Here is an 18627-nt window from a genome sequence, read left to right on the forward strand (position 1 = left end):
ATGCCTATAATCCCAGCTACTCGGGAGGCTGAGGCAGAAGAATCACTTGAACCCAGGAGATAGAGATTGCAGTGAGCTGAGATCGCGCCACTGCACTCCATCCTGGGCAGCAGGGCAAGACACTGTCTCAAAAGAAAAAAAAAAAAAGAGAGAGAGAGAAAAGAAAAAGAAAACACTACATTTCACAGAGAGCTGTGAAACAAGCATATAGGGAAGGCCAACTTTTCACATACACAGTTTCCACAGGGCCAACTGCAGGACTCCAGTATGCACGGATTAGGGTATGAAGTGGGGGGCAAGAGTCCTGGAACCAATTCCCTGAGTATGCTGAAGGACAATTGTATATAGACAGGATTCCCAAAGTAATTTAGTATTTTTGCTATAACAGTATTTGAATTCATAAGAGATTCTTAATAAAATCTGATCTGTCTCCAAATGTAAACTGATAAAGCATTTATCATTACAGAATCTTGTTTTGAAGGGGAAGTACGTTGTGGCTACTGCCTTTTTTTTTTTTTTAATAGAAATAAGGTCTTGCTCTGTCACCCAGGCTGGAGTGCAGTGGCGCATAGCTTAATGTAACCCCAAACTCTTGGCCTCCAGCAATCCTCTCACTTTGGCCTCCCAAAAAGAGCTGGGATAATAGGCATGCCCCACCTCACTCAGTTGGTTATTACTTTTCAGTGCTGTTGAGAGGTCTGAAAAAGGGACAATACAATACATTATGGCCAAACACAGTGAGAGCCACAATGTTGCTTATAATCTTTATTTCTATTAACACTGTTCTTAAAAATTTTACCCCCAGAGAATAATTAAACAAAAAATGAAATTTATATAAATCTGTAATATTTTCATAATAAAAAATTGGGAACAATTTAAATAGCCATTAGTAAGAGAACGTTTACACTGCAGTAAAACCATGACAGATTATTTTATAGCTAAAAAAATGATATAAAACCCAACTATGTCTAGAAATTGGGGGAGGTTTTATAAAATAACTTGGTAAAAGAAGAATACAAAGTCACATGCATAATCTAATTCAGTCAAGAAAAAGCCACGTACAAATATGGAAAAAGATTAGGAGATAACAGGAAAAGAACAGTAGTTAGGGTCACAGAATTATGAACAGACTGCTAGGAAATTTCCTCCTATAACATTTTTAAATTGGTTTAATGAAAACTTTCAATGAGTCATTAATAAGGACTGGGTAGAAATTTCTGGACCAGTAAGGAAGCTAACCTGCTTGAATCACAGCCAAAGAAAATAAATTACTTTATGAAAAAGACTTATTCTACTCTACTTAGCTTCTAGTTCCAGTATCAAGAACCAAGAAAAATATATTGCCTAAAGAGGATAAGGAAAATATAACTCCTTCAAACAAACAAACCATAATAATAATTTATAACTTCTTCAGAATTGTTGATTCAACATTTTAAAAACATGAGATGTCATTAAGAGTAATTCACTTTGTAAACGCTGGTGTTCTTCTAACATTAGGAACATGTCGTAAGGATACAGAAATACTTTGCCAAAAGGACAATGTCTTTCCAGCTCTTCCCAATCAGACTGGAAGGTCCTGAAGAGTCATGTGTGATTTGACTTAATACCCACAACACTTAGCACAGTGCCTGGCATGAGTCACATGGTCAACAAGTATTTACTGATTGAATAGGACAGGCTTAGCTGCTCTCAGCAGGGAACTGTGGCCTGTAAGCACATCTCCTGCTGTTCAAAACCCTTTATTCTGGGGAAATCACCATTTCAAATAAAGCAAGGACTTATATGCTAGGATATGGAAATACATATAAATATATGGAACCAACCATTAGAATAATAGGCATTAAAATGGGATTCTACCTGTAATGCTGAACTCTTTGATGAGGATGTTCTTATCCTATTATCTATCCCATTTTTAAATAAAATTGTTTAATGAAAAAAAATTTTCACTTTAACTTAGTAGGAAAACAATTCAAAATCAAAAAAAAGAGGTGAGAAATGAACTTTCCTCTAGACCAGGGGTGTTCAATCTTTTAGCTTCCCTGGGCCACACTGGAAGAAGAAGAATTGTCTTGGGCCACACATAAAATACACTAACACTAATGATAGCTGATGAGCTTAAAAAAAAAAAAAAAAAAAAAAAAAAAAAGGGTTCCTGCATAAATCTCATACTGTTTTAAGTTTATGAATTTGTGTTGGGCTGCATTCGAAGCTGTCCTGCTGTCTTGGGCTGCCTGTGGTCTGCGGTCCGTGGGTTGAACAAACTTGCTCAAGATGCTCTATAATAGCCACTGGAAACAATACACAGCTATCAAACCCAAGACTGGGTCATTAACACTACTCTCAAACTGTCCTTTTAGGGTGCTCATTCATAATGTGCCAAAAAGCAGCTGCAGAAATACAAATGCTTAATCAGGTAAAAACCCAACCCCCAGCTGTATTTTCCTTGGGTCAGATGGCAATGTTAAAATGGTTCAAGCTGTAAAAAATTAGTAAAGTTTTTAAAACTTTCATTATAATGGTTGGCATTTATGATAGTTTGAACAAACACTTTATCACAAAAAAGGAAACGATTAGGTAAAACAGAATTTCACTGTGATCCTGAATAATCAAGAACAAACTGTAGATGAAAATAAATGTAGAATTCTACGATCAATGTTAGAGAAAACTATTCAATCAATGATCCAAAGATACAGCATGCACAGCACCAAAACTGTCACCACACTTTCCTAAAAGGCACTGTGTGTCATCATCCCACTAGATGTTGAGTTGTAGGGTATGCCTAGAGGCTCAGGATCAGGGGCCTCATCATAAACGGAGTTATGATAATGAGGATGATGATGGTGGTGGCAGTCTGCAGGAAGAGCACACAGGTTTACTGTGGCCACCAACTGGAAACCACAGAGCTATGAAGAACATACTCCCCACTGTACACACAGACACACTCTTCTAGAAAGGCAACGCTTATGGCACCCAAGAAAAAGTGTTATGAAATATGTGCTCTGGGAATGAAGGAGCCAGGAAGTCCATGGGTCTACAAACCTGTGAGTGTTGAGAATCTGTCAGGCCCCAGATCATCTTTGTCTTTTTCTTGTTTTTCTTTCTTTCTAAATGGTATAGGAGCTGGAAATTAAATAAAGTCAGTAGTGTGACATATAACATACTGCACTACTCGGAAGTTAACTGGTGTGCCAACATTTCTAAGTGAAAGGAGGCTGAAAAGTTTAAAAGCTAAGAAATTCCAAGTGTTGACTGATAATTGTCCTTAAAATAGTAATGAAGGTTTTTAAAGGAGCTTTCAGAACCTGCTTCAGAGTCATCTGTCATAGGAAGAATAATTTAACAGGAATCCATTGGGACTAAAATCAAAACCACTGACTCTTAACCTCTGCTCAAAAACACATTCAAAACTCCTAGCTTCATTCTCTCCTCCTCATCAAGCGCTTGAGTATGGCGTGAAAGCAGCTCTCCCCAGAGTTCCTGAGTGCCACCGTGCTGAGAAGAGGCCTTTGGAAGAAGTTTCTAGCTTTACTCCTGGATGCTCTCTTCTTTCAGGAAGAGATGCTTTTGCCAACTCAAATGATGCCAGGCTGTTCACCAAAAAAGTAAACAATTTTATACAGCTACCTTCCAAAATAAACACTCACTGATATTTACAGTATAAACATTCTCAATGAACATAGACATAAAAAGCTTCAACTTATTCCAGGAATGTAAAGGATGAGTTTTCAATGTTTAATTACCAATAACGTCCCATTTTCCTGCAATAATTAATAGCAATATATATGTCAGAAGTCCTCTATATGTTTAACTTCAATGGTATATGATATTTAAACAATAGTGACAGGCATGACTTCCATTTATGAAACCACTATCACTTCCTGCAAAGAACAAGAACATTTCTAAAGCTCTGCCTTAGCATTCATCTGAGTGGAACCACTTTCTACACCCTCAAAGTAGCTAGAAACTTAAGCCCAGCAAGTCTTACAGAGGAGTTGAGACATTGGCTCTCTGAAAGAGATTCTGGGGCTTTGCTTCTTATTGCTAATACAGCGTTCTAATATTTTATAAAATTACCTTTAGGCATGGCTGAAACAAAACGTTTTCTCCACCAAGGTCTGTTCCTGTCTGATTTCTCATCATCGCTATCTTTGCGTTCTTCAGTCTGTAGAAAAAGTTGGAGGCTTTATTTGGAGTTGGATAGCAGGATAAATTACTAAGAAAAGGATTTCTTTTTGTTTGTTTTTGTTTTGTTTTGAGATAGGATCTCATTCTATTGCCCAGGCTGGAGTGCAGTAGCACAATCACAGCTCACTGCAGCCTCGACTTCCCTGGCTCAAGCGATCCTCCCCATATCAGCCTCCCAAGTAGCTAGGACCACAGGTGTACACACCACCATGCCCAGCTAATTTTTTATTTTTATTTTGTAGAGACAGGGTCTTACTATGTTGCTCAGGCTAAAAAGGATTTAAGTAAGTTTGTGAAATAAGAAAGTCAGTCTTGTTTGCCTTAAGGCACAACTCTTATTGCCACGTAGGTGACTTTTGGAGCACGGTAGTTTACCTTTTCAGCACCACTGTCATCTGCTTGAGGGCAGGCACTATCTCATTACTGTTAATAAACTGAAGCCTTAATACAGAGACTGGTATAGACTAGGCACTCAATAAATACTTATGAAAAAAGTAAATGCAGTACAAATAAACTCCAGAAGGGCAGTAGAGATGGTAGCAGTAGTATTAATAATAATAAAACCAAGTGTGTACTATGTGCCAAATGCTGAGCATAGTAAGGATATGTATAATCTTATTTAATCTTTACAGTAACCTCAGAGATAGGTCCTATATTCGGCCTTTTTTATCGATAAAAAATATGAGACTAAAGAAAGGTTACCTCCCCCTCTTCCTCAAAGTTACACAGCCTATAGGTGGCACAGCTGAGGACTCAAACCTAGACCTAAGCAACTTTAAAGTTCATGTTTTGATCACCAATTATATTAAGTTATCATTAACACATGCCAAAGGAGCTGGGTGCAGTGGCTCACGCCTGTAATCCCAGCACTTTGGAAGGCCGAGGTGGGTGGATCACCTGAAGTCAGGAGCTCAAGAACAGCCTGGCCAACATGGTGAAACCTCATCTCTACTAAAAATACAAAAATTAGCCGGGCGTGGTGGTGCTCGCCTATAATCCCAGCAACTTGGGAGGCTGAGGCAGGAGAATCACTTGAACCCGGGAGGTGGAGGTTGTGGTGACCCGAGATCGCACCACTGCACTCCAGCCTGGGCGACAGAGTGAGACTCCATCTCAAAAACAAACAAACAAACAAAAAACAGGCCAAAGGACAGGGACTGTAATTCCTTTAATAGCCTATCATGTGACCATGGACAAATCACTTAATTTCCATTTTCATCTACATACCTGGGATAAAGAATTATCAGAACTCTAGCAGAGAGATGAGGGCATCTGTGCCAGGGAAGAGTTAACTTAACAGTGGGGATGAGAAATTGAATACATACAGGAGAACTGATGGAATAAATATGCACATGAAGAACAGTGAAAGTAGATTTCTCACTGTTGGAGAAATGAGTTACAAATTTGGAAAGGAAGAAAGACGAAACAAACTCTGTTGTGTTTGGACTAGAATTGAATGTGTCAGTGTAAGTTCATGGTCTTATTTATGGAGAAAGGTAGATAAATGAAATATACAGGTAAATGTGTGGGTAACACACACACTCCCTAGCTCTATTCACTGAGTAGTCCTGGGAGCAGCAACACTCCTACAGCAAATAAACACTGTATCCAGATCTCAATTTCCAAAAAAGCATTTTTCATTAAAAGAAATAAGGGTACTTGGAGAAAGAGCTAACTAGGACAAAGTACAGTATCCGCCTATAACATCTTTTGCCAGAAAGTAAAGATATGCTCAAAGAATAGTAGCAGTGCATCAAAAGAACTCAGGAGCCAGCCTGAAGGGGCTCTCACTGGCCCAATTAGGGACAACTGGGCTTCAAAATAAGTAATAGTGACAAACCCTAACCAAGACAGAAAACTGGGCCAGGCACTGTGGGTGGCTCACGCCTGTAATCCCAACACTTGGGAGGCTGGGGTGGGAGGACTGTTTGAGCCCAAGAGTTCAAGATAAGCACCTGGGCAACACAGTGAGTCCCCATCTCTACAAAAACAAACAAACGAAAAAATTAGCCAGGCATGTGGTGCATGCCTATACTCCCAACTACTTTGGAGGCCAAAGCGGGAGGACTGCCTGAGCCTGGGAGGTTAAGGCTGCAATGAGCAGTGTTGGCACCACTGCACTCCAGCATGGGTGATAAAACAAGACCCTATCTAAAACAAACAAACAAACCACAACAACAACAACAAAATATATATACACACACACACATACACAAATTTTTTTAAAAGACAGAAAACCATGAGACCACAGATATAATAAGTAGGTAAGTTAAAAATTTGATGGAGAACAGGATAGTTACATATTTTTAAAGTACCCTCTCCCCCTAAATACTTATTAATTATAAAGGTAAAAGAGTAACTTTACAGTGGCAAAGCCTGGAAGACAACATTTCCTCAAATTATCCAAATGAACACTGTAGAAATGGGACAAATTAAAACTGTGCTACCTGACAAAGTGCAATGAAAAAAAGTGTCATTTCAGTGATATTCCTGCCAAAGATGAATAACCTCAGTCTAATCACAAGAAAACATCAAACAACCTAACCTGAGGAACATTCGAGAAAACAAATGGCCTGTAAATTTCAAGAGTGTCCAGGTCATATGAGTCAAGAAAAAACTGAGGAACTGTTCTAGACTGAAGGAGACTAAAAAGGCATGACAACTAAAAGCAGTCTGTGATTCTGAATAGAATCTTTTTACTATAAAAAATGTTACAGGGATAACTGGGACACATGAATGCGGTGTGATAAGTAACTGGTAGTAATGTATCAATGTTCATCTGCTGAAGCTGATGGCTGTACCATGAGGTGTAGGAGAATCTGCTTGTTTGTAGGAAACTTACACTGAAGTGTTTAGGGGTACTGGAGCATCAGGTTGGCAACTTGCTCGCAAATGGGGAGGGAGTGTTTTTATTGTACTTCCAACTAGTTTGTAACTTTATAATTGTTTAAAATAAAAAATACTCATGGGGCCAGGTGCGGTGGCTCATGCCTGTAATCCCAGCAACTCTGGGAGGCCAAGGCAGGCGGATCACAAGGTCAGGAGATCAAAACCATCCTGGCCAACATGGTGAAACCCCGTCTCTAATAAAATGCAAAAAATTAGCCGGGTGTGGTGGCGCATGCCTGTAGTCCCACCTACTCAGGAGGCTGAGGCAGAGGAATCGCTTGAACCTGGGAGGCGGAGGTAGCAGTAAGCCAAGATTGCGCCACTGTACTCTAGCCTGGGCAACAGAGTGTGACTCCATCTCAAAAAACAAAAAACAACTCATCTAACATCTCAGAAAGATATTGTAAGGTTTAAATAAAATCAGATACAAAATTGCTTGGAGAAACTAAAAGTGTCATAAAAATGCAAGATAGTATCACTACAAAACCAAAGTTGTACAGGTTTCCTGCGGTTATGGTTGTGGGCCCACAGATTGACAAATCATCTTTAATCATGACTACTCTCTATCTGTAATCCTAGATTTATATATTCCATGTTAATTTCAGATATCAAGAGAACTAGGCAGGCAGAACATAATTCTTTTTCACGGCCTATGTCCCATACCTCTCCTCTTGAGGAGTCCTTACTCGGGGATGAAGATGATGAATGAGGTGCAGCCACCAAAGAAGTAGCACCAATGGCTGCAGCTGGAGGGAGTTCTCGCTCTTCATTTCCTGGACGCCGGTTCCAGCTGGGGTCACTCATGGGTCTCCGGACAGAAGATACTATATCAGAGCTCCTGCTTCGAACTAGTCTCTCAGGGTAAGAATGCCTTTGCTTGAATGCCTCCATTTCAGCTGGAGTTAAAACATGGGAACCAAAGTTTGGCAACCTGGCCTCATTTCCTCCCACAGCTCCTTCCAGGATTGGGGGATCTGGTGGTGGATGCGATGGCCTAGCATAGTGAACCTTTGGCCTTACCACAGCAGAAGCCCCTGCAACACAGGAAAAAAAGTTTTGTAACTGAGACACAACATATCTAACAAAGGCATTAACAAGGGGATTTGGTTTCCTCCTCCTGTCTATGACATAAGTGAAAAAGTTCATTTCACTGGTTTACCTTCATGTGAAGACAGTGGATCAAACATGGCCAGCAGAGACTCTGACTGAGAAGGAGGAGAGGTCAGCTGGTGGGCACCTAAAACAGGAGGGAAACTGTGAGACCAAGCCAGGACGCAGGACAGACGGTCTCAACACAGTTTAAAGGGTTTTAAGTATTCTTTGACGGTTCCTTTTTTGATCCATTAGAACTTGAGAGGCATACCAGAAAAAAAAATCAAATTATGATTACTTCCAATTCATTTTCTGTTTTTATGAGTATCTTCATACACAGATTTTCTTTACATTTAAGTGGTCTGGCATCTACATGCCTGTTACTTCTAATGGCCAAATGCTAGTATGGTTCATGCAAAGAGAACAAAGCCGGAAGACCTAAACCATCAATGTTTTGAGAATGTCACAGCTTCCCTGAGCCTCGCCTTCCCCTCACCTGAAAATATAGGGGGCAGGCTAGGTGTAGGGGCTCATGCCTTTAATCTCAGTGCTTTGGGAGGCCAAGGAGGGAGGATCGCTTGAGCCCAGGAGTTCAAGACCAGTCTGGGCAAGATGGTGAGACCTGGTCTGTACAAAAATTTACAAGAACTAAAAATTAAAAAATAAATAAATTATAAACATAGGGGCAATACTCTGTACAGACAGCGTACAAATAAAAGGCTGTAAATCTTGAAGTTCTAACACTGCTCTCAGCAAATAACTTTAAAATAGATAAGTATGCAGAGGATGGAAATTTCAAACATAAAAAAATTATTAATCTAAATGTTTTTAGTCTGAAGCTATTTTTTGTTTTTTTGGTTTTTTTTGGTCTGAAGCTATATCTTTTGATAATGAATGAGAGTACTATTATGCCTTTTGATTTTTACTTTTGTTCTATAGTTAGATCATTATAAAAGATGGACTAAAACAGCAGTTTTCAAATTTTGGTCTCAGGCTTTTTTTTTTTTGGAGACAAAGTCTTGCTCTGTCACCCTGGCTGGAGTGCAGTGGTGCAAACATAGCTCACTGCAGCCTCAATTTCTTGGGCTCGAGTGATCCTCCTGCCTTAGTCTCCCAAATAGCTGTGAGCACACCACACCCAGCTAATTTTTATGTTATTTTTTGTAGAGACAGGGTCTCACCATGTTGCCCAGGCTGGTCTTGAACTCCTAGGCTCAAGCACTCCTTCTGCCTCTGCCTCTCAAAGTGCTGGGATTACAGGCATGAGCTACCATGCCTGGCCAAGATATCTTTACAACTTAAAAAATTACTGACCCTAATAGCTTTTGTTTATGGTGGTTATATCTATTGATATTCTATATTAGAAAACTGAAGTTTAAATATTTATTAATTCATTTAAATATACCCATTAAATGGTAATACAAGAGTCTCTCTGAACCTACTCTGGTTTGGGAGGCTGTCCATTTTTTTTGTTTTTTTGAGACAGAGTCTCACTCTGTCACCAGGGTGGAGTGCAGTGGTGTGATCTCAGCTCACTGCAACCTCCACCTCCTGGGTTCAAGCGATTCTCCTGCCTCAGCCTCCCGAGTAGCTGGCATTACAGGCACACGCCACCATACCCAGCTAATTTTTTGTATTTTTAGTAGAGATGGGGTTTCACCACGTTGGCCAGGATGGTCTCGATCTCCTGACCTCGTAATCCGCCTGCCTCGGCCTCCCAAAGTGCTGGGATTACGGGCGTGAGCCACCGCGCCCAGCCCCATTTTTTAAAAAAAAAGAAAAAATTTTAATGGTAACACAAAAAAGCATTAAAAATAAATAAATAAATAACTATTATTTTCCAAAATAAAAAATGAAGAGAATGACACATTTTTTGCAAGTATTTTTAATGTACAGCTTACTAGAAGACAGCTGGATTCTCATGTCTGCTTCTGCTTCAATGTGTTGAAAATGTTGTTTTGGCTGAAGTATATAAAGAAAATCTGGCCTCACACGGACATGTAGTTGGAAAAGGAACAATATGTTAGTAGCCTTTTCAGAAAATTGTGGATATTATTCTTTGATACTCCACCACATCTTGAGAAGTATAGTTTTTTAAAGGATAGCTACAAGGTAGAATTTGAAACCAAATCAATGAACTTTTTGTCCTCTGCTAAATTCACATTTTTCATATCACCACCAATCTCACCAGAAAAGTCTTTAAACAACAGAAAGCTGTCAAACTCATGCAGGTAGACACACGTTTCCAAAATTCTAATTTTTGTCCAAAAGTTTGAATTTCATCACTGGCAACAAACTCCACTCTATTAGTTGCTTCTCTAAGTAACAGGATCATTTTGTTAATTTTTTTTTTTTTTTTAAAGATGGGACCACAGGCATGCGCCACCACACCTGGCTAATTTTTTTATTTTTTTATTTTTGTAGAGACGAGGTCTCACCATGTTGCCCAGGATGATGTCGAACTCCTGGGCTCAAGGAATCCTCCAGCCTCAGCCTCCCGAAGTGCTGGGATCACAGGTGTGAGCCAACGCACCTGGCTGCACTTTGTTAATTTTTGAGATGTCTGCCAAATACCCAACTACGTATTCATAAGAAATACAGTTTATCTGTCATTCTTCCAAGTAAAAATAATATTTCATGAAAAACCAAATAAAAATAAGGGGAAACATTGGCTAGTTCAGCTAACAACTCAAATAATCCATAAGTGCTTCTTGAGACATCTCATCATATCTCAGAATGTGGTGAAAATGCAATATGGGTGCTTCCTATTTCTTCACACAGAATATTAAAAAGGTGTATACTCAAGGGTTGAGATGTGATTAAGTAATTTTTATTCCTTCATCAAAGACATTCCTAAGTAAAACTTTTTTTTTTTTTTTTTTAACTGTGAGTGAAGAATACAGTGTGGTGCCCTTGCATCCTGCTAGGGCCCCAGCAAATTTTATCCACTTTGCCTATGCACCGTAAGTACAAATGTCGACACAGTGAAAATGGACAGTTAACTTTGATTTTTATGAAAACAGTTGTGACTTCATCTACACTCCTCCCTCAAAGGGTCTTAGGACCTCAGTGGTCCATGGAGACCATGCTTTGAGACTGCTGGTTTAGAACAGTGGTTCTTGATTGGTGGCTATTTTGTCCCCCAAGAGAGCATTTGGCAATGTCTAGAGACATTTTTGGTTGTCACAACCCCAGGGGGTAAAGGGCATATACTACTGGTAGGGGCCAGAGATGCTTAAACCTCCTAAAATGCACAGGACAGGCCCCCACAACAAAGAATTTCCCAGCCCAAAATGTCAATGGTGTTAAGGTTAAAAAACCCTGGTTTAGAACAAAAAAAATTGTAAAAATAGAAAAAGTACCTCGCAGAGTGCGGTGGCTCATGCCTGTAATCCCAGCACTTTGGGAGGCCGAGGCGGGCAGATCACCTGAGGTTGGGGGTTCCAGACCAGCCTGACCAACATGGAGAAACCCTGTCTCTACTAAAAATACAAAATTAGCCGGGCGTGGTGGCGCATGCCTGTAATCCCAGCTACTTGGGAGGCTGAGGCAGGAGAATCATTTGAACCTGGGAGACAGAGGTTGTGGTGAGCCGAGATTGCGCCATTGCACTCCAGCCTGGGCAACAAGAGCAAAACTCTGTCTCAAAAAAAAAAAAAAAAAAAAAAAGACAAAAGGTACCTCAAAACCTAACACCCAATATATAAAACCACTGCTAGCATTTTGGTATTTCCAGTACTTCTTGCATAGGTTTTTAAAAAATGTTTTACTGGCCGGGTGCGGTGGCTCACACCTGTACTCCCAGCACTTTGGGAGGCCGAGGCAGGTGGATCACGAGGTCAGGAGTTCGAGACCAGCCTGGCCAATGTGATGAAACCCCCGTATCTACTAAAAATAGAAAAATTAGCTGGGCGTGGTGGTGGGTGCCTGTAATCCAAGCTACTGGGGAGGCTGAGGCAGGAGAATGGCTTGAACCCAGCAGACCCAGGAGGCGGAAGTGCAGTGAGCCAAGATCGTGCCACAGCACTCCAGCCTGGGTGACAGCACAAGACTCCGTCTCAAAAAAAAAACAGAAGTTTTATTATTTTGTGTGTAAAGTTCTACAAAATAAATTCCATGTAGTATGTTCTAGTTTTTTCTCTAAGTCATTTCATATTCCTTAATGCATTTTAAAATAGCTACATAAATTCCAATAAGCAGTTACATCAAAATTATTTAGCCATTCCACTTTTCAATTTTTTAAGTTATTTCTAGTTTTCTGCCAATACAAAACATTATAAAGAACATCTTTGTGCTAAGGACTTTCTCTACACATGGAACTTTTTCATTATGACTGACACCTAGAAGTGGAACTAACCTGACTAAATTTAGAATGTGAACATTTAAGACCTTAAATAGATACCGACAAAGTATGTCCCAAAGTGCTATACCAACAGATGCTGTCACCAGCAATGTGTCACAGTGCCAGTTTCAACCACGGATGTGGTCATTTTTTAAGTCATCCTCATTTCCCCCTCTTACCGTGAGTTATTTCATCCATGTCTGGACTAGTGACAGAATCTTTACCCCCAAAATCAGAGCTGCACTCAGATCTCAGGTCTTCAATCTTATTGGGAATATCCTCAGAGGTTGCACTTATGCCTTTAAAAAACAATAGTAAAAAATAAACAGGAAGAAGAACAAAATATCCACACAAAAAGTATATGAAATTTGGAGAAACTGAAACATTCTCGAATTTTGTGTCCCAGTTCTATACATGTGAGTTTAGTATTATATCCTTTATGGTACTACTGCTTAAATATACTTACCTTGCTTTACACAACATAATCAGAATCGTACAATTCTAAAGTAGGACAGGCTACTAAGAACAGAAACAGTTGTAGAGAGACTGTTTGCCAATTACTTCAACAGGCTCCATAAAGCCACACATTAAGTTCTCAAAGATTTCAGGTGCAATGGAAATAAGTTTGTTTTCTGGAAATTACTCAGCTCTTAAATATAACATATCTTTTTGTATCAACTTTATAAATAGGAGGGGGTAGGGGGTGAACACCTTCAAATCCCTACTCCTTAAAACAAGACAGACATACCGGACACAACACTGAGGCCTGGTGTGCTGGGGCGGGAACTGACCTCCCTGACATCCGTATCATCAGATGTGCTACCCAGTCCAGAACAGCTCTCCAGTTCTTGTAGACGTTCCTCCTGCTTTAGGTCTGGGGCCTCTAAATAGAAGATAAGAGGTATGTTACATTTGTGATTCTCTTAGCACACCACAATTTCAGCTTTTGTGACCCAGAAAAACAAAGCTACCAGGGCATGAATAAAATCAGTGCAAATACATGTGTAAGTCTGGACTAGTTAATGCTAGTTAGATTAAGTGTTAAGTCAAAGTTGTGATTTTCATCCCAATATAAGCCAGTTCACTGTGCACAGATGAAAACGTGGTTCTAGATCACTAATGTCACAGAGTATGCTATTGATTAACATGTGAACTGGACAAGAGAGTATGGAATAGCCTGGTATTAAATCAACCACTTCCTAAAAAGTAACTCCTATGAATACTCAACAGCTGGTGAGCTAATCCTATTGTCCCCAACTGGTCTTCAAACAAGGCTAGCATATCTGAATGCTTTAACATTATAAAACAGGCCAGCCGTGGTAGCTCACACCTGTAATCCCAGCATTTTGGGAGGTCGAGGCCGGCAGATCACCTGAGGTCAGGAGTTCGAGACCAGCATGCCCAACACGGTGAAATCCCATCTCTACTAAAAATACAAAAACTAGCTGGGCGTGGTGGCAGGTGCCTGTAATCCCAGCTACTTGGGAGGCTGAGGCAAAAGAATCACTTGAACCCAGGAGGCAGAGATTGCATTGAGCCGTGATTGCACCACTGCACTCCAGCCTGGGTGACAGAGTGAGACTCCATCTCAAAAAAAAAAAAAATTATAAAACACATATCAGGATCACTTAATAATTCTTGAACCAAGTAAATCAACAGAATGTAATGCAGATACATAGTTACTTATATTTACATTCTGGTAGTTGACATTTAGTTGAAGGCAAAGATGTGTCTTCATAATCAGAAAAAAATGCAATGCATATAAAAAGACAAAGTACAAAACACTTTATATATATTTATAATAACCTGCACAAAAAAAATCCTCAGGATTACAGAATCTCAATTTCAACGTATTTCAAAAACACATTAAGCATGTTTTAGAGAGTCAAGTTCTTCCCTGTGATAAATCTAAACGTGTTTACCAAGCAAGCACTCAGTTTGAACTGTGTTGCTACTCTTATCCTGTCATGAGTTTGTGGAAGATACTAAATTCAATGATTCACACGGACTCTGATAATCACAGAAAATTGCTTTCAAAATAACTCAACACAGAGTCTGAAAGCACCTGCCATCACAGTCTATGCTATCTAACAGAGCATTTTCCCTTAATGGACAGAAAATGCCCTAAACTAATTTTCCATTTGACATTCTTAGCAATGTGATCACCTCATCTTTGTCAAATGTATAACTGGCTGGGCATGATGGCTCATGCCTGTAATTCCAGCACTTCGGGAGGCCGAGGTGGGCAGATCACCTGAGGTCAGGAGTTCAAGACCAGCCTGGCCAACATGGTGAAACCTCGTTTCTCTAAAAATACAAAAATTACCCGGCATGGTGGGGCATGTCTGTAATCCCAGCTACTCAGGAGGCTGAGGCGAGAAGACTGCTTGAACCCAGGAGGCAGAGGTTGCAGTAAGTTGGGATTGCGCCACAGCACTCCAGCCTGGGTAAAAGAGCAAGACTCCATCTCCATTAAAAAAAAAAAAAGTGTATTTGACAAAATATACATAATACAGACTTGGGATACCTTGCCTTTAATTAAAACTTCTGTATAAATGAAAAAGCAAACAATGACAGCATACTAACCTGAGTCACTTGGCAATACCTCTACACTCCAAGCTTCGCTTGTTGTCTCTGATATGGTAGAACCAGTGCAGGGGTCAAGAAGCACTGACCCTGAACCTGGGAGGCACAGCAAACTGCCTAACATGTTCTCTGCTGCAGCACCTGTATAACCAGTGGGAAGCAAAGGGTTAACAAAGATCCTGGAGGAAAGTGCAGTGATAGTGGAGAAAAGCCAAACACTAGCTAACAAAATCTCCTGGCTGGGCGCGGTGGCTCACACCTGTAATCCCAGCACTTTGGGAGGCTGAGGCAGGCAGATCACTTGAGGCCAGGAGTTCAACACCAGCCTGGCCAACATGGCGAAACCCCGTCTCTACTGAAAATACAAAAATTAGCCAGGTATGGTGGCGTGCACCGGTAGTCTCAGCTACTTGGGAAGCTGAGGCACAAGAACCCGGGAGGCAGAGGTTGCAGAGACTGCAGTGAGCCGAGGTCATGCCATTGCCCTCCAACCTGGTCAATGTGAGTGAGACCCTGTCTCAAAAATAAAAATGGCCGTGTCATTTTGGGACTTTGTCTCAAAAAAAAAAAAAAAAAAAAACACCAAATTCCTCTCTACCTACAAGAAAGAGGCCAAAGTAAGAATAACTTCAATCAAGCACACCACTAAAAACACAAGTTCCTACTTTGGTCACAATGGCACAATACCCTTTTCACCAGTTTCCTCCAGTTCACCTTTGACTCTCCATAGAGAAAACACGCATCATTAAGTCAAGTAATTTCAACAGCTTTAGCTTTGATTTCTCAGCAAATTTTACAGGGGTCCTTAATATCGTTCTAAAATTTATAGCCCTACAAAGATTAAAAACACTGAGAGTTTAACCACAGAATGTTATGCTGGCCAAATATTTTTTCTTCCAGCATATTAGTCACTATTCAGGGCAATAAGATACATTCACAGGAAAATACACATCTTCATAGCACTCACTCAACTGCAAATACAGCTTATTGCGCAAATACAGCTAACTGCCAAGAATAATACCACTTTGGCATCTGGAACAAAGTAATGTAAAACCAATTAAGAAATCTATTTACACAACTTAAAAATACAAATCGAAAGTATTAAACATTATTATACGTCTGTGTTAAAAACACTGAAGTTCAAAAGGCTTCACTACTTTGGATTAAACCTAATAAAAGAATAATTCTACTTCAGGGCATGAAAAAAATTAGAAAAAAAGTTACTAATAAAAGTTACCTTTTAAAGCTATATCATAAAATAATTACAAATAAAATGATGTCTGGAACTTGCCTAAACATAATGAGGGGAGAGAAGAGGGTAGTGGATAGGAGAACAGATGAAACAAAGCTGGCCATGTGGGTCTAACTCCTGAAGCTGAGTGATGGGTACACTGGGTTCATGATACCACCATCTCTTGTATTTGTTTAAAATGTTCCATGATTTAGGCCGGGAGCAATGGCTCATGACTGTAATCCCAGCACTTTGGGAGGCCGAGGCGGATGGATCACTTGAGGTCAGGAGTTCGAGACCAGCCTGGTCAATATGGTGAAACCCCGTCTCTACTAAAAATACAAAAATTATCTGGGTGTGGTGGTGGGCACCTGCAGTCCCAGCTACTCGGGAGGCTGAGGCAGGAGAATCACTTAAACCAGGGAGGCAGAGGTTGCAGTGAGCTGAGATCGCACCACTGCAACTCCAGCCTGGGCGACAGAGTAAGACTCCATCTTAAATTTAAAAAACAAAAACAAAAAAAAACCTATTGGTTACTATGCTCACTACCTGGGTGGCAAAATCATCTGTACACCAAACCCCAGCAACATACAATTTGCTCTAACAATTTCCCATGTAACAAATCTGCACATGTACCCCCTGAACCTAAAATAAAAGTTGAAGAAAAATAAATAAACATATCAATAAATTTTCCATGATTTAAAAACAAAATGAAGATGAGGGTTACAAGACTATATATCTTTCAGAACTCATAAAACAGTATCCAAAAAGGAGCGAATTTTAGTGTATGTACATAGCACCTGAATAAACTTCACATTAAAAAAAAAAAAAAAGAAGGCAGGAGGATCACTTGAGCTCATTAGTTCAAGACCAGCCTGAGCAACAAAGCGAAATCCTGTCTCTATTTGAAAATAAATAAAAATGTAAGAAGAAGAAAAAGAAAAACCTGGTTACCCTTAGGAACTGAATTAACTCTTCCAGAAGTGAATTCATTTTTTTAGAGAACAGCAGTATCATATTGTTGTGAAAGATTTTATGGCTATAATCTATAAGAATTTTCATCTTAAGGTTAGGTGTTTGGCTTCAAACAGAGAATATACTAATTAGAGACAGACTAAGAACTTATACTATGCCCTGCAAACAACACTTGACCAGAAGCTAATTCAAAACACTGGTTTTTCTTTCTTTTTTTTTTTTTTGGGCAGCTGGGAGGAGGATGGGTAAGGGGTGGGATTAAATGTAGAAAGGAAAAACACTAGTTATATTTAAGTAAAGAAAAAAGTACCCAAATGCCTTGTTCCATACAGTTATAACAGTTTCCCAGATGGTGCTAACACACACAATGTTTGTCAGGGCACTGGTACTCCCTCCCATGAAAGGTTGGTGGATTTGAATAACTAAACCGTGATATTTCAGAGACATTAAATGGCAGTTACCTGCAATTTCTTGCAAGCGATCTTCATCAATATTAGGGTCAAAGTCACTTCCCAAGACGTCTGTACTCCAGGTCTCACTCACTGTTTCTGATATGTCCCTATCATCTGTTAATCCCATCATGTCACGAATTTCAAACTTCCTTAGCTTATCATCAAGGTTATCCTGTGTTGTAGCTATCAAAAACAAAATTAAGCACTTTTAAAATAGTAGCACAGCTATGACTTTTTAATCAACTTTAAAGAATTTTATCTCCATGTTGGTCAGGCTGGTCTCGAACTCCCAATCTCAGGTGATCCGCCCGCCTCGGCCTCCCAAAGTGCTCGGATTACAGGCGTGAGCCACTGTGCCCGGCCTATCAATTCACTTCTTAATCTAGCATTTTGCATATGCCAACCACCTATCTCAGAATCTCCCAGGAAGCTTGCTAAAGAGGTGACATTTGTTCAACTTCTTTCATAAGCTCATATGAAAGTTCCTCCTCCACTTATGCAATGGCCTCCAGTGGATAACTGAAGCTTCGGATCGTACCAAATCCTATATATTCCATGCTGTTTTCATCTGATAAGCAGTGACTAATAGGCAGGTAGTGTATATGTGGATACACTGAACTAAGGAATGACTGATGTCCTGGATGTGATAGAGTGAGACTGTGTGAGATTTCATCACATTATTCAGAATGGCACAGAATTTAAAGCTTATGAATTATTTCTGGAATTTTCCATTTAATATTTTTGCACCAAGTTTGCCCATGGGTAACTGAAGCCATGGAAGGTGAAACCATGGATGAGGAGGTACTACTTTATTACTTGAGTTTTCTCTGCTGCTTGCAACAAACTTAATCCTAATTAATACACTGATAAACAAA

At 39.9% G+C, this 18627-nt stretch overlaps 1 protein-coding gene across 20 annotated transcripts in view; it reads right to left on the reverse strand.

The window, feature by feature from the left end:
* GAPVD1 (GTPase activating protein and VPS9 domains 1) overlaps positions 1–18627 on the reverse strand; it is a 129609-nt gene that overhangs the window by 20026 nt on the left and 90956 nt on the right. For 7 of the 20 annotated variants that reach the window (XM_034929052.2, XM_034929057.2, XM_063594208.1 and 4 more), the window contains 8 exons: positions 17762–17935; positions 15095–15235; positions 13257–13391; positions 12688–12807; positions 8234–8311; positions 7738–8108; positions 4075–4162; positions 3040–3120 (listed from right to left, as the gene is read on the reverse strand). In XM_034929052.2, the coding sequence (XP_034784943.1) occupies positions 3040–3120; positions 4075–4162; positions 7738–8108; positions 8234–8311; positions 12688–12807; positions 13257–13391; positions 15095–15235; positions 17762–17935 (1188 nt within the window). Of the gene's footprint in view, positions 1–3039; positions 3121–4074; positions 4163–7737; positions 8109–8233; positions 8312–10067; positions 10149–12687; positions 12808–13256; positions 13392–15094; positions 15236–17761; positions 17936–18627 lie in introns of all 20 variants that reach the window. The other 13 variants (XM_055117602.1, XM_034929051.2, XM_034929048.2 and 10 more) reach the window with 3 other exon arrangements.

This window comes from Pan paniscus, chromosome 11 (assembly GCF_029289425.2).
Source record: "Pan paniscus chromosome 11, NHGRI_mPanPan1-v2.0_pri, whole genome shotgun sequence".
In the NCBI taxonomy this organism is placed as follows: Eukaryota; Metazoa; Chordata; class Mammalia; order Primates; family Hominidae; genus Pan; species Pan paniscus.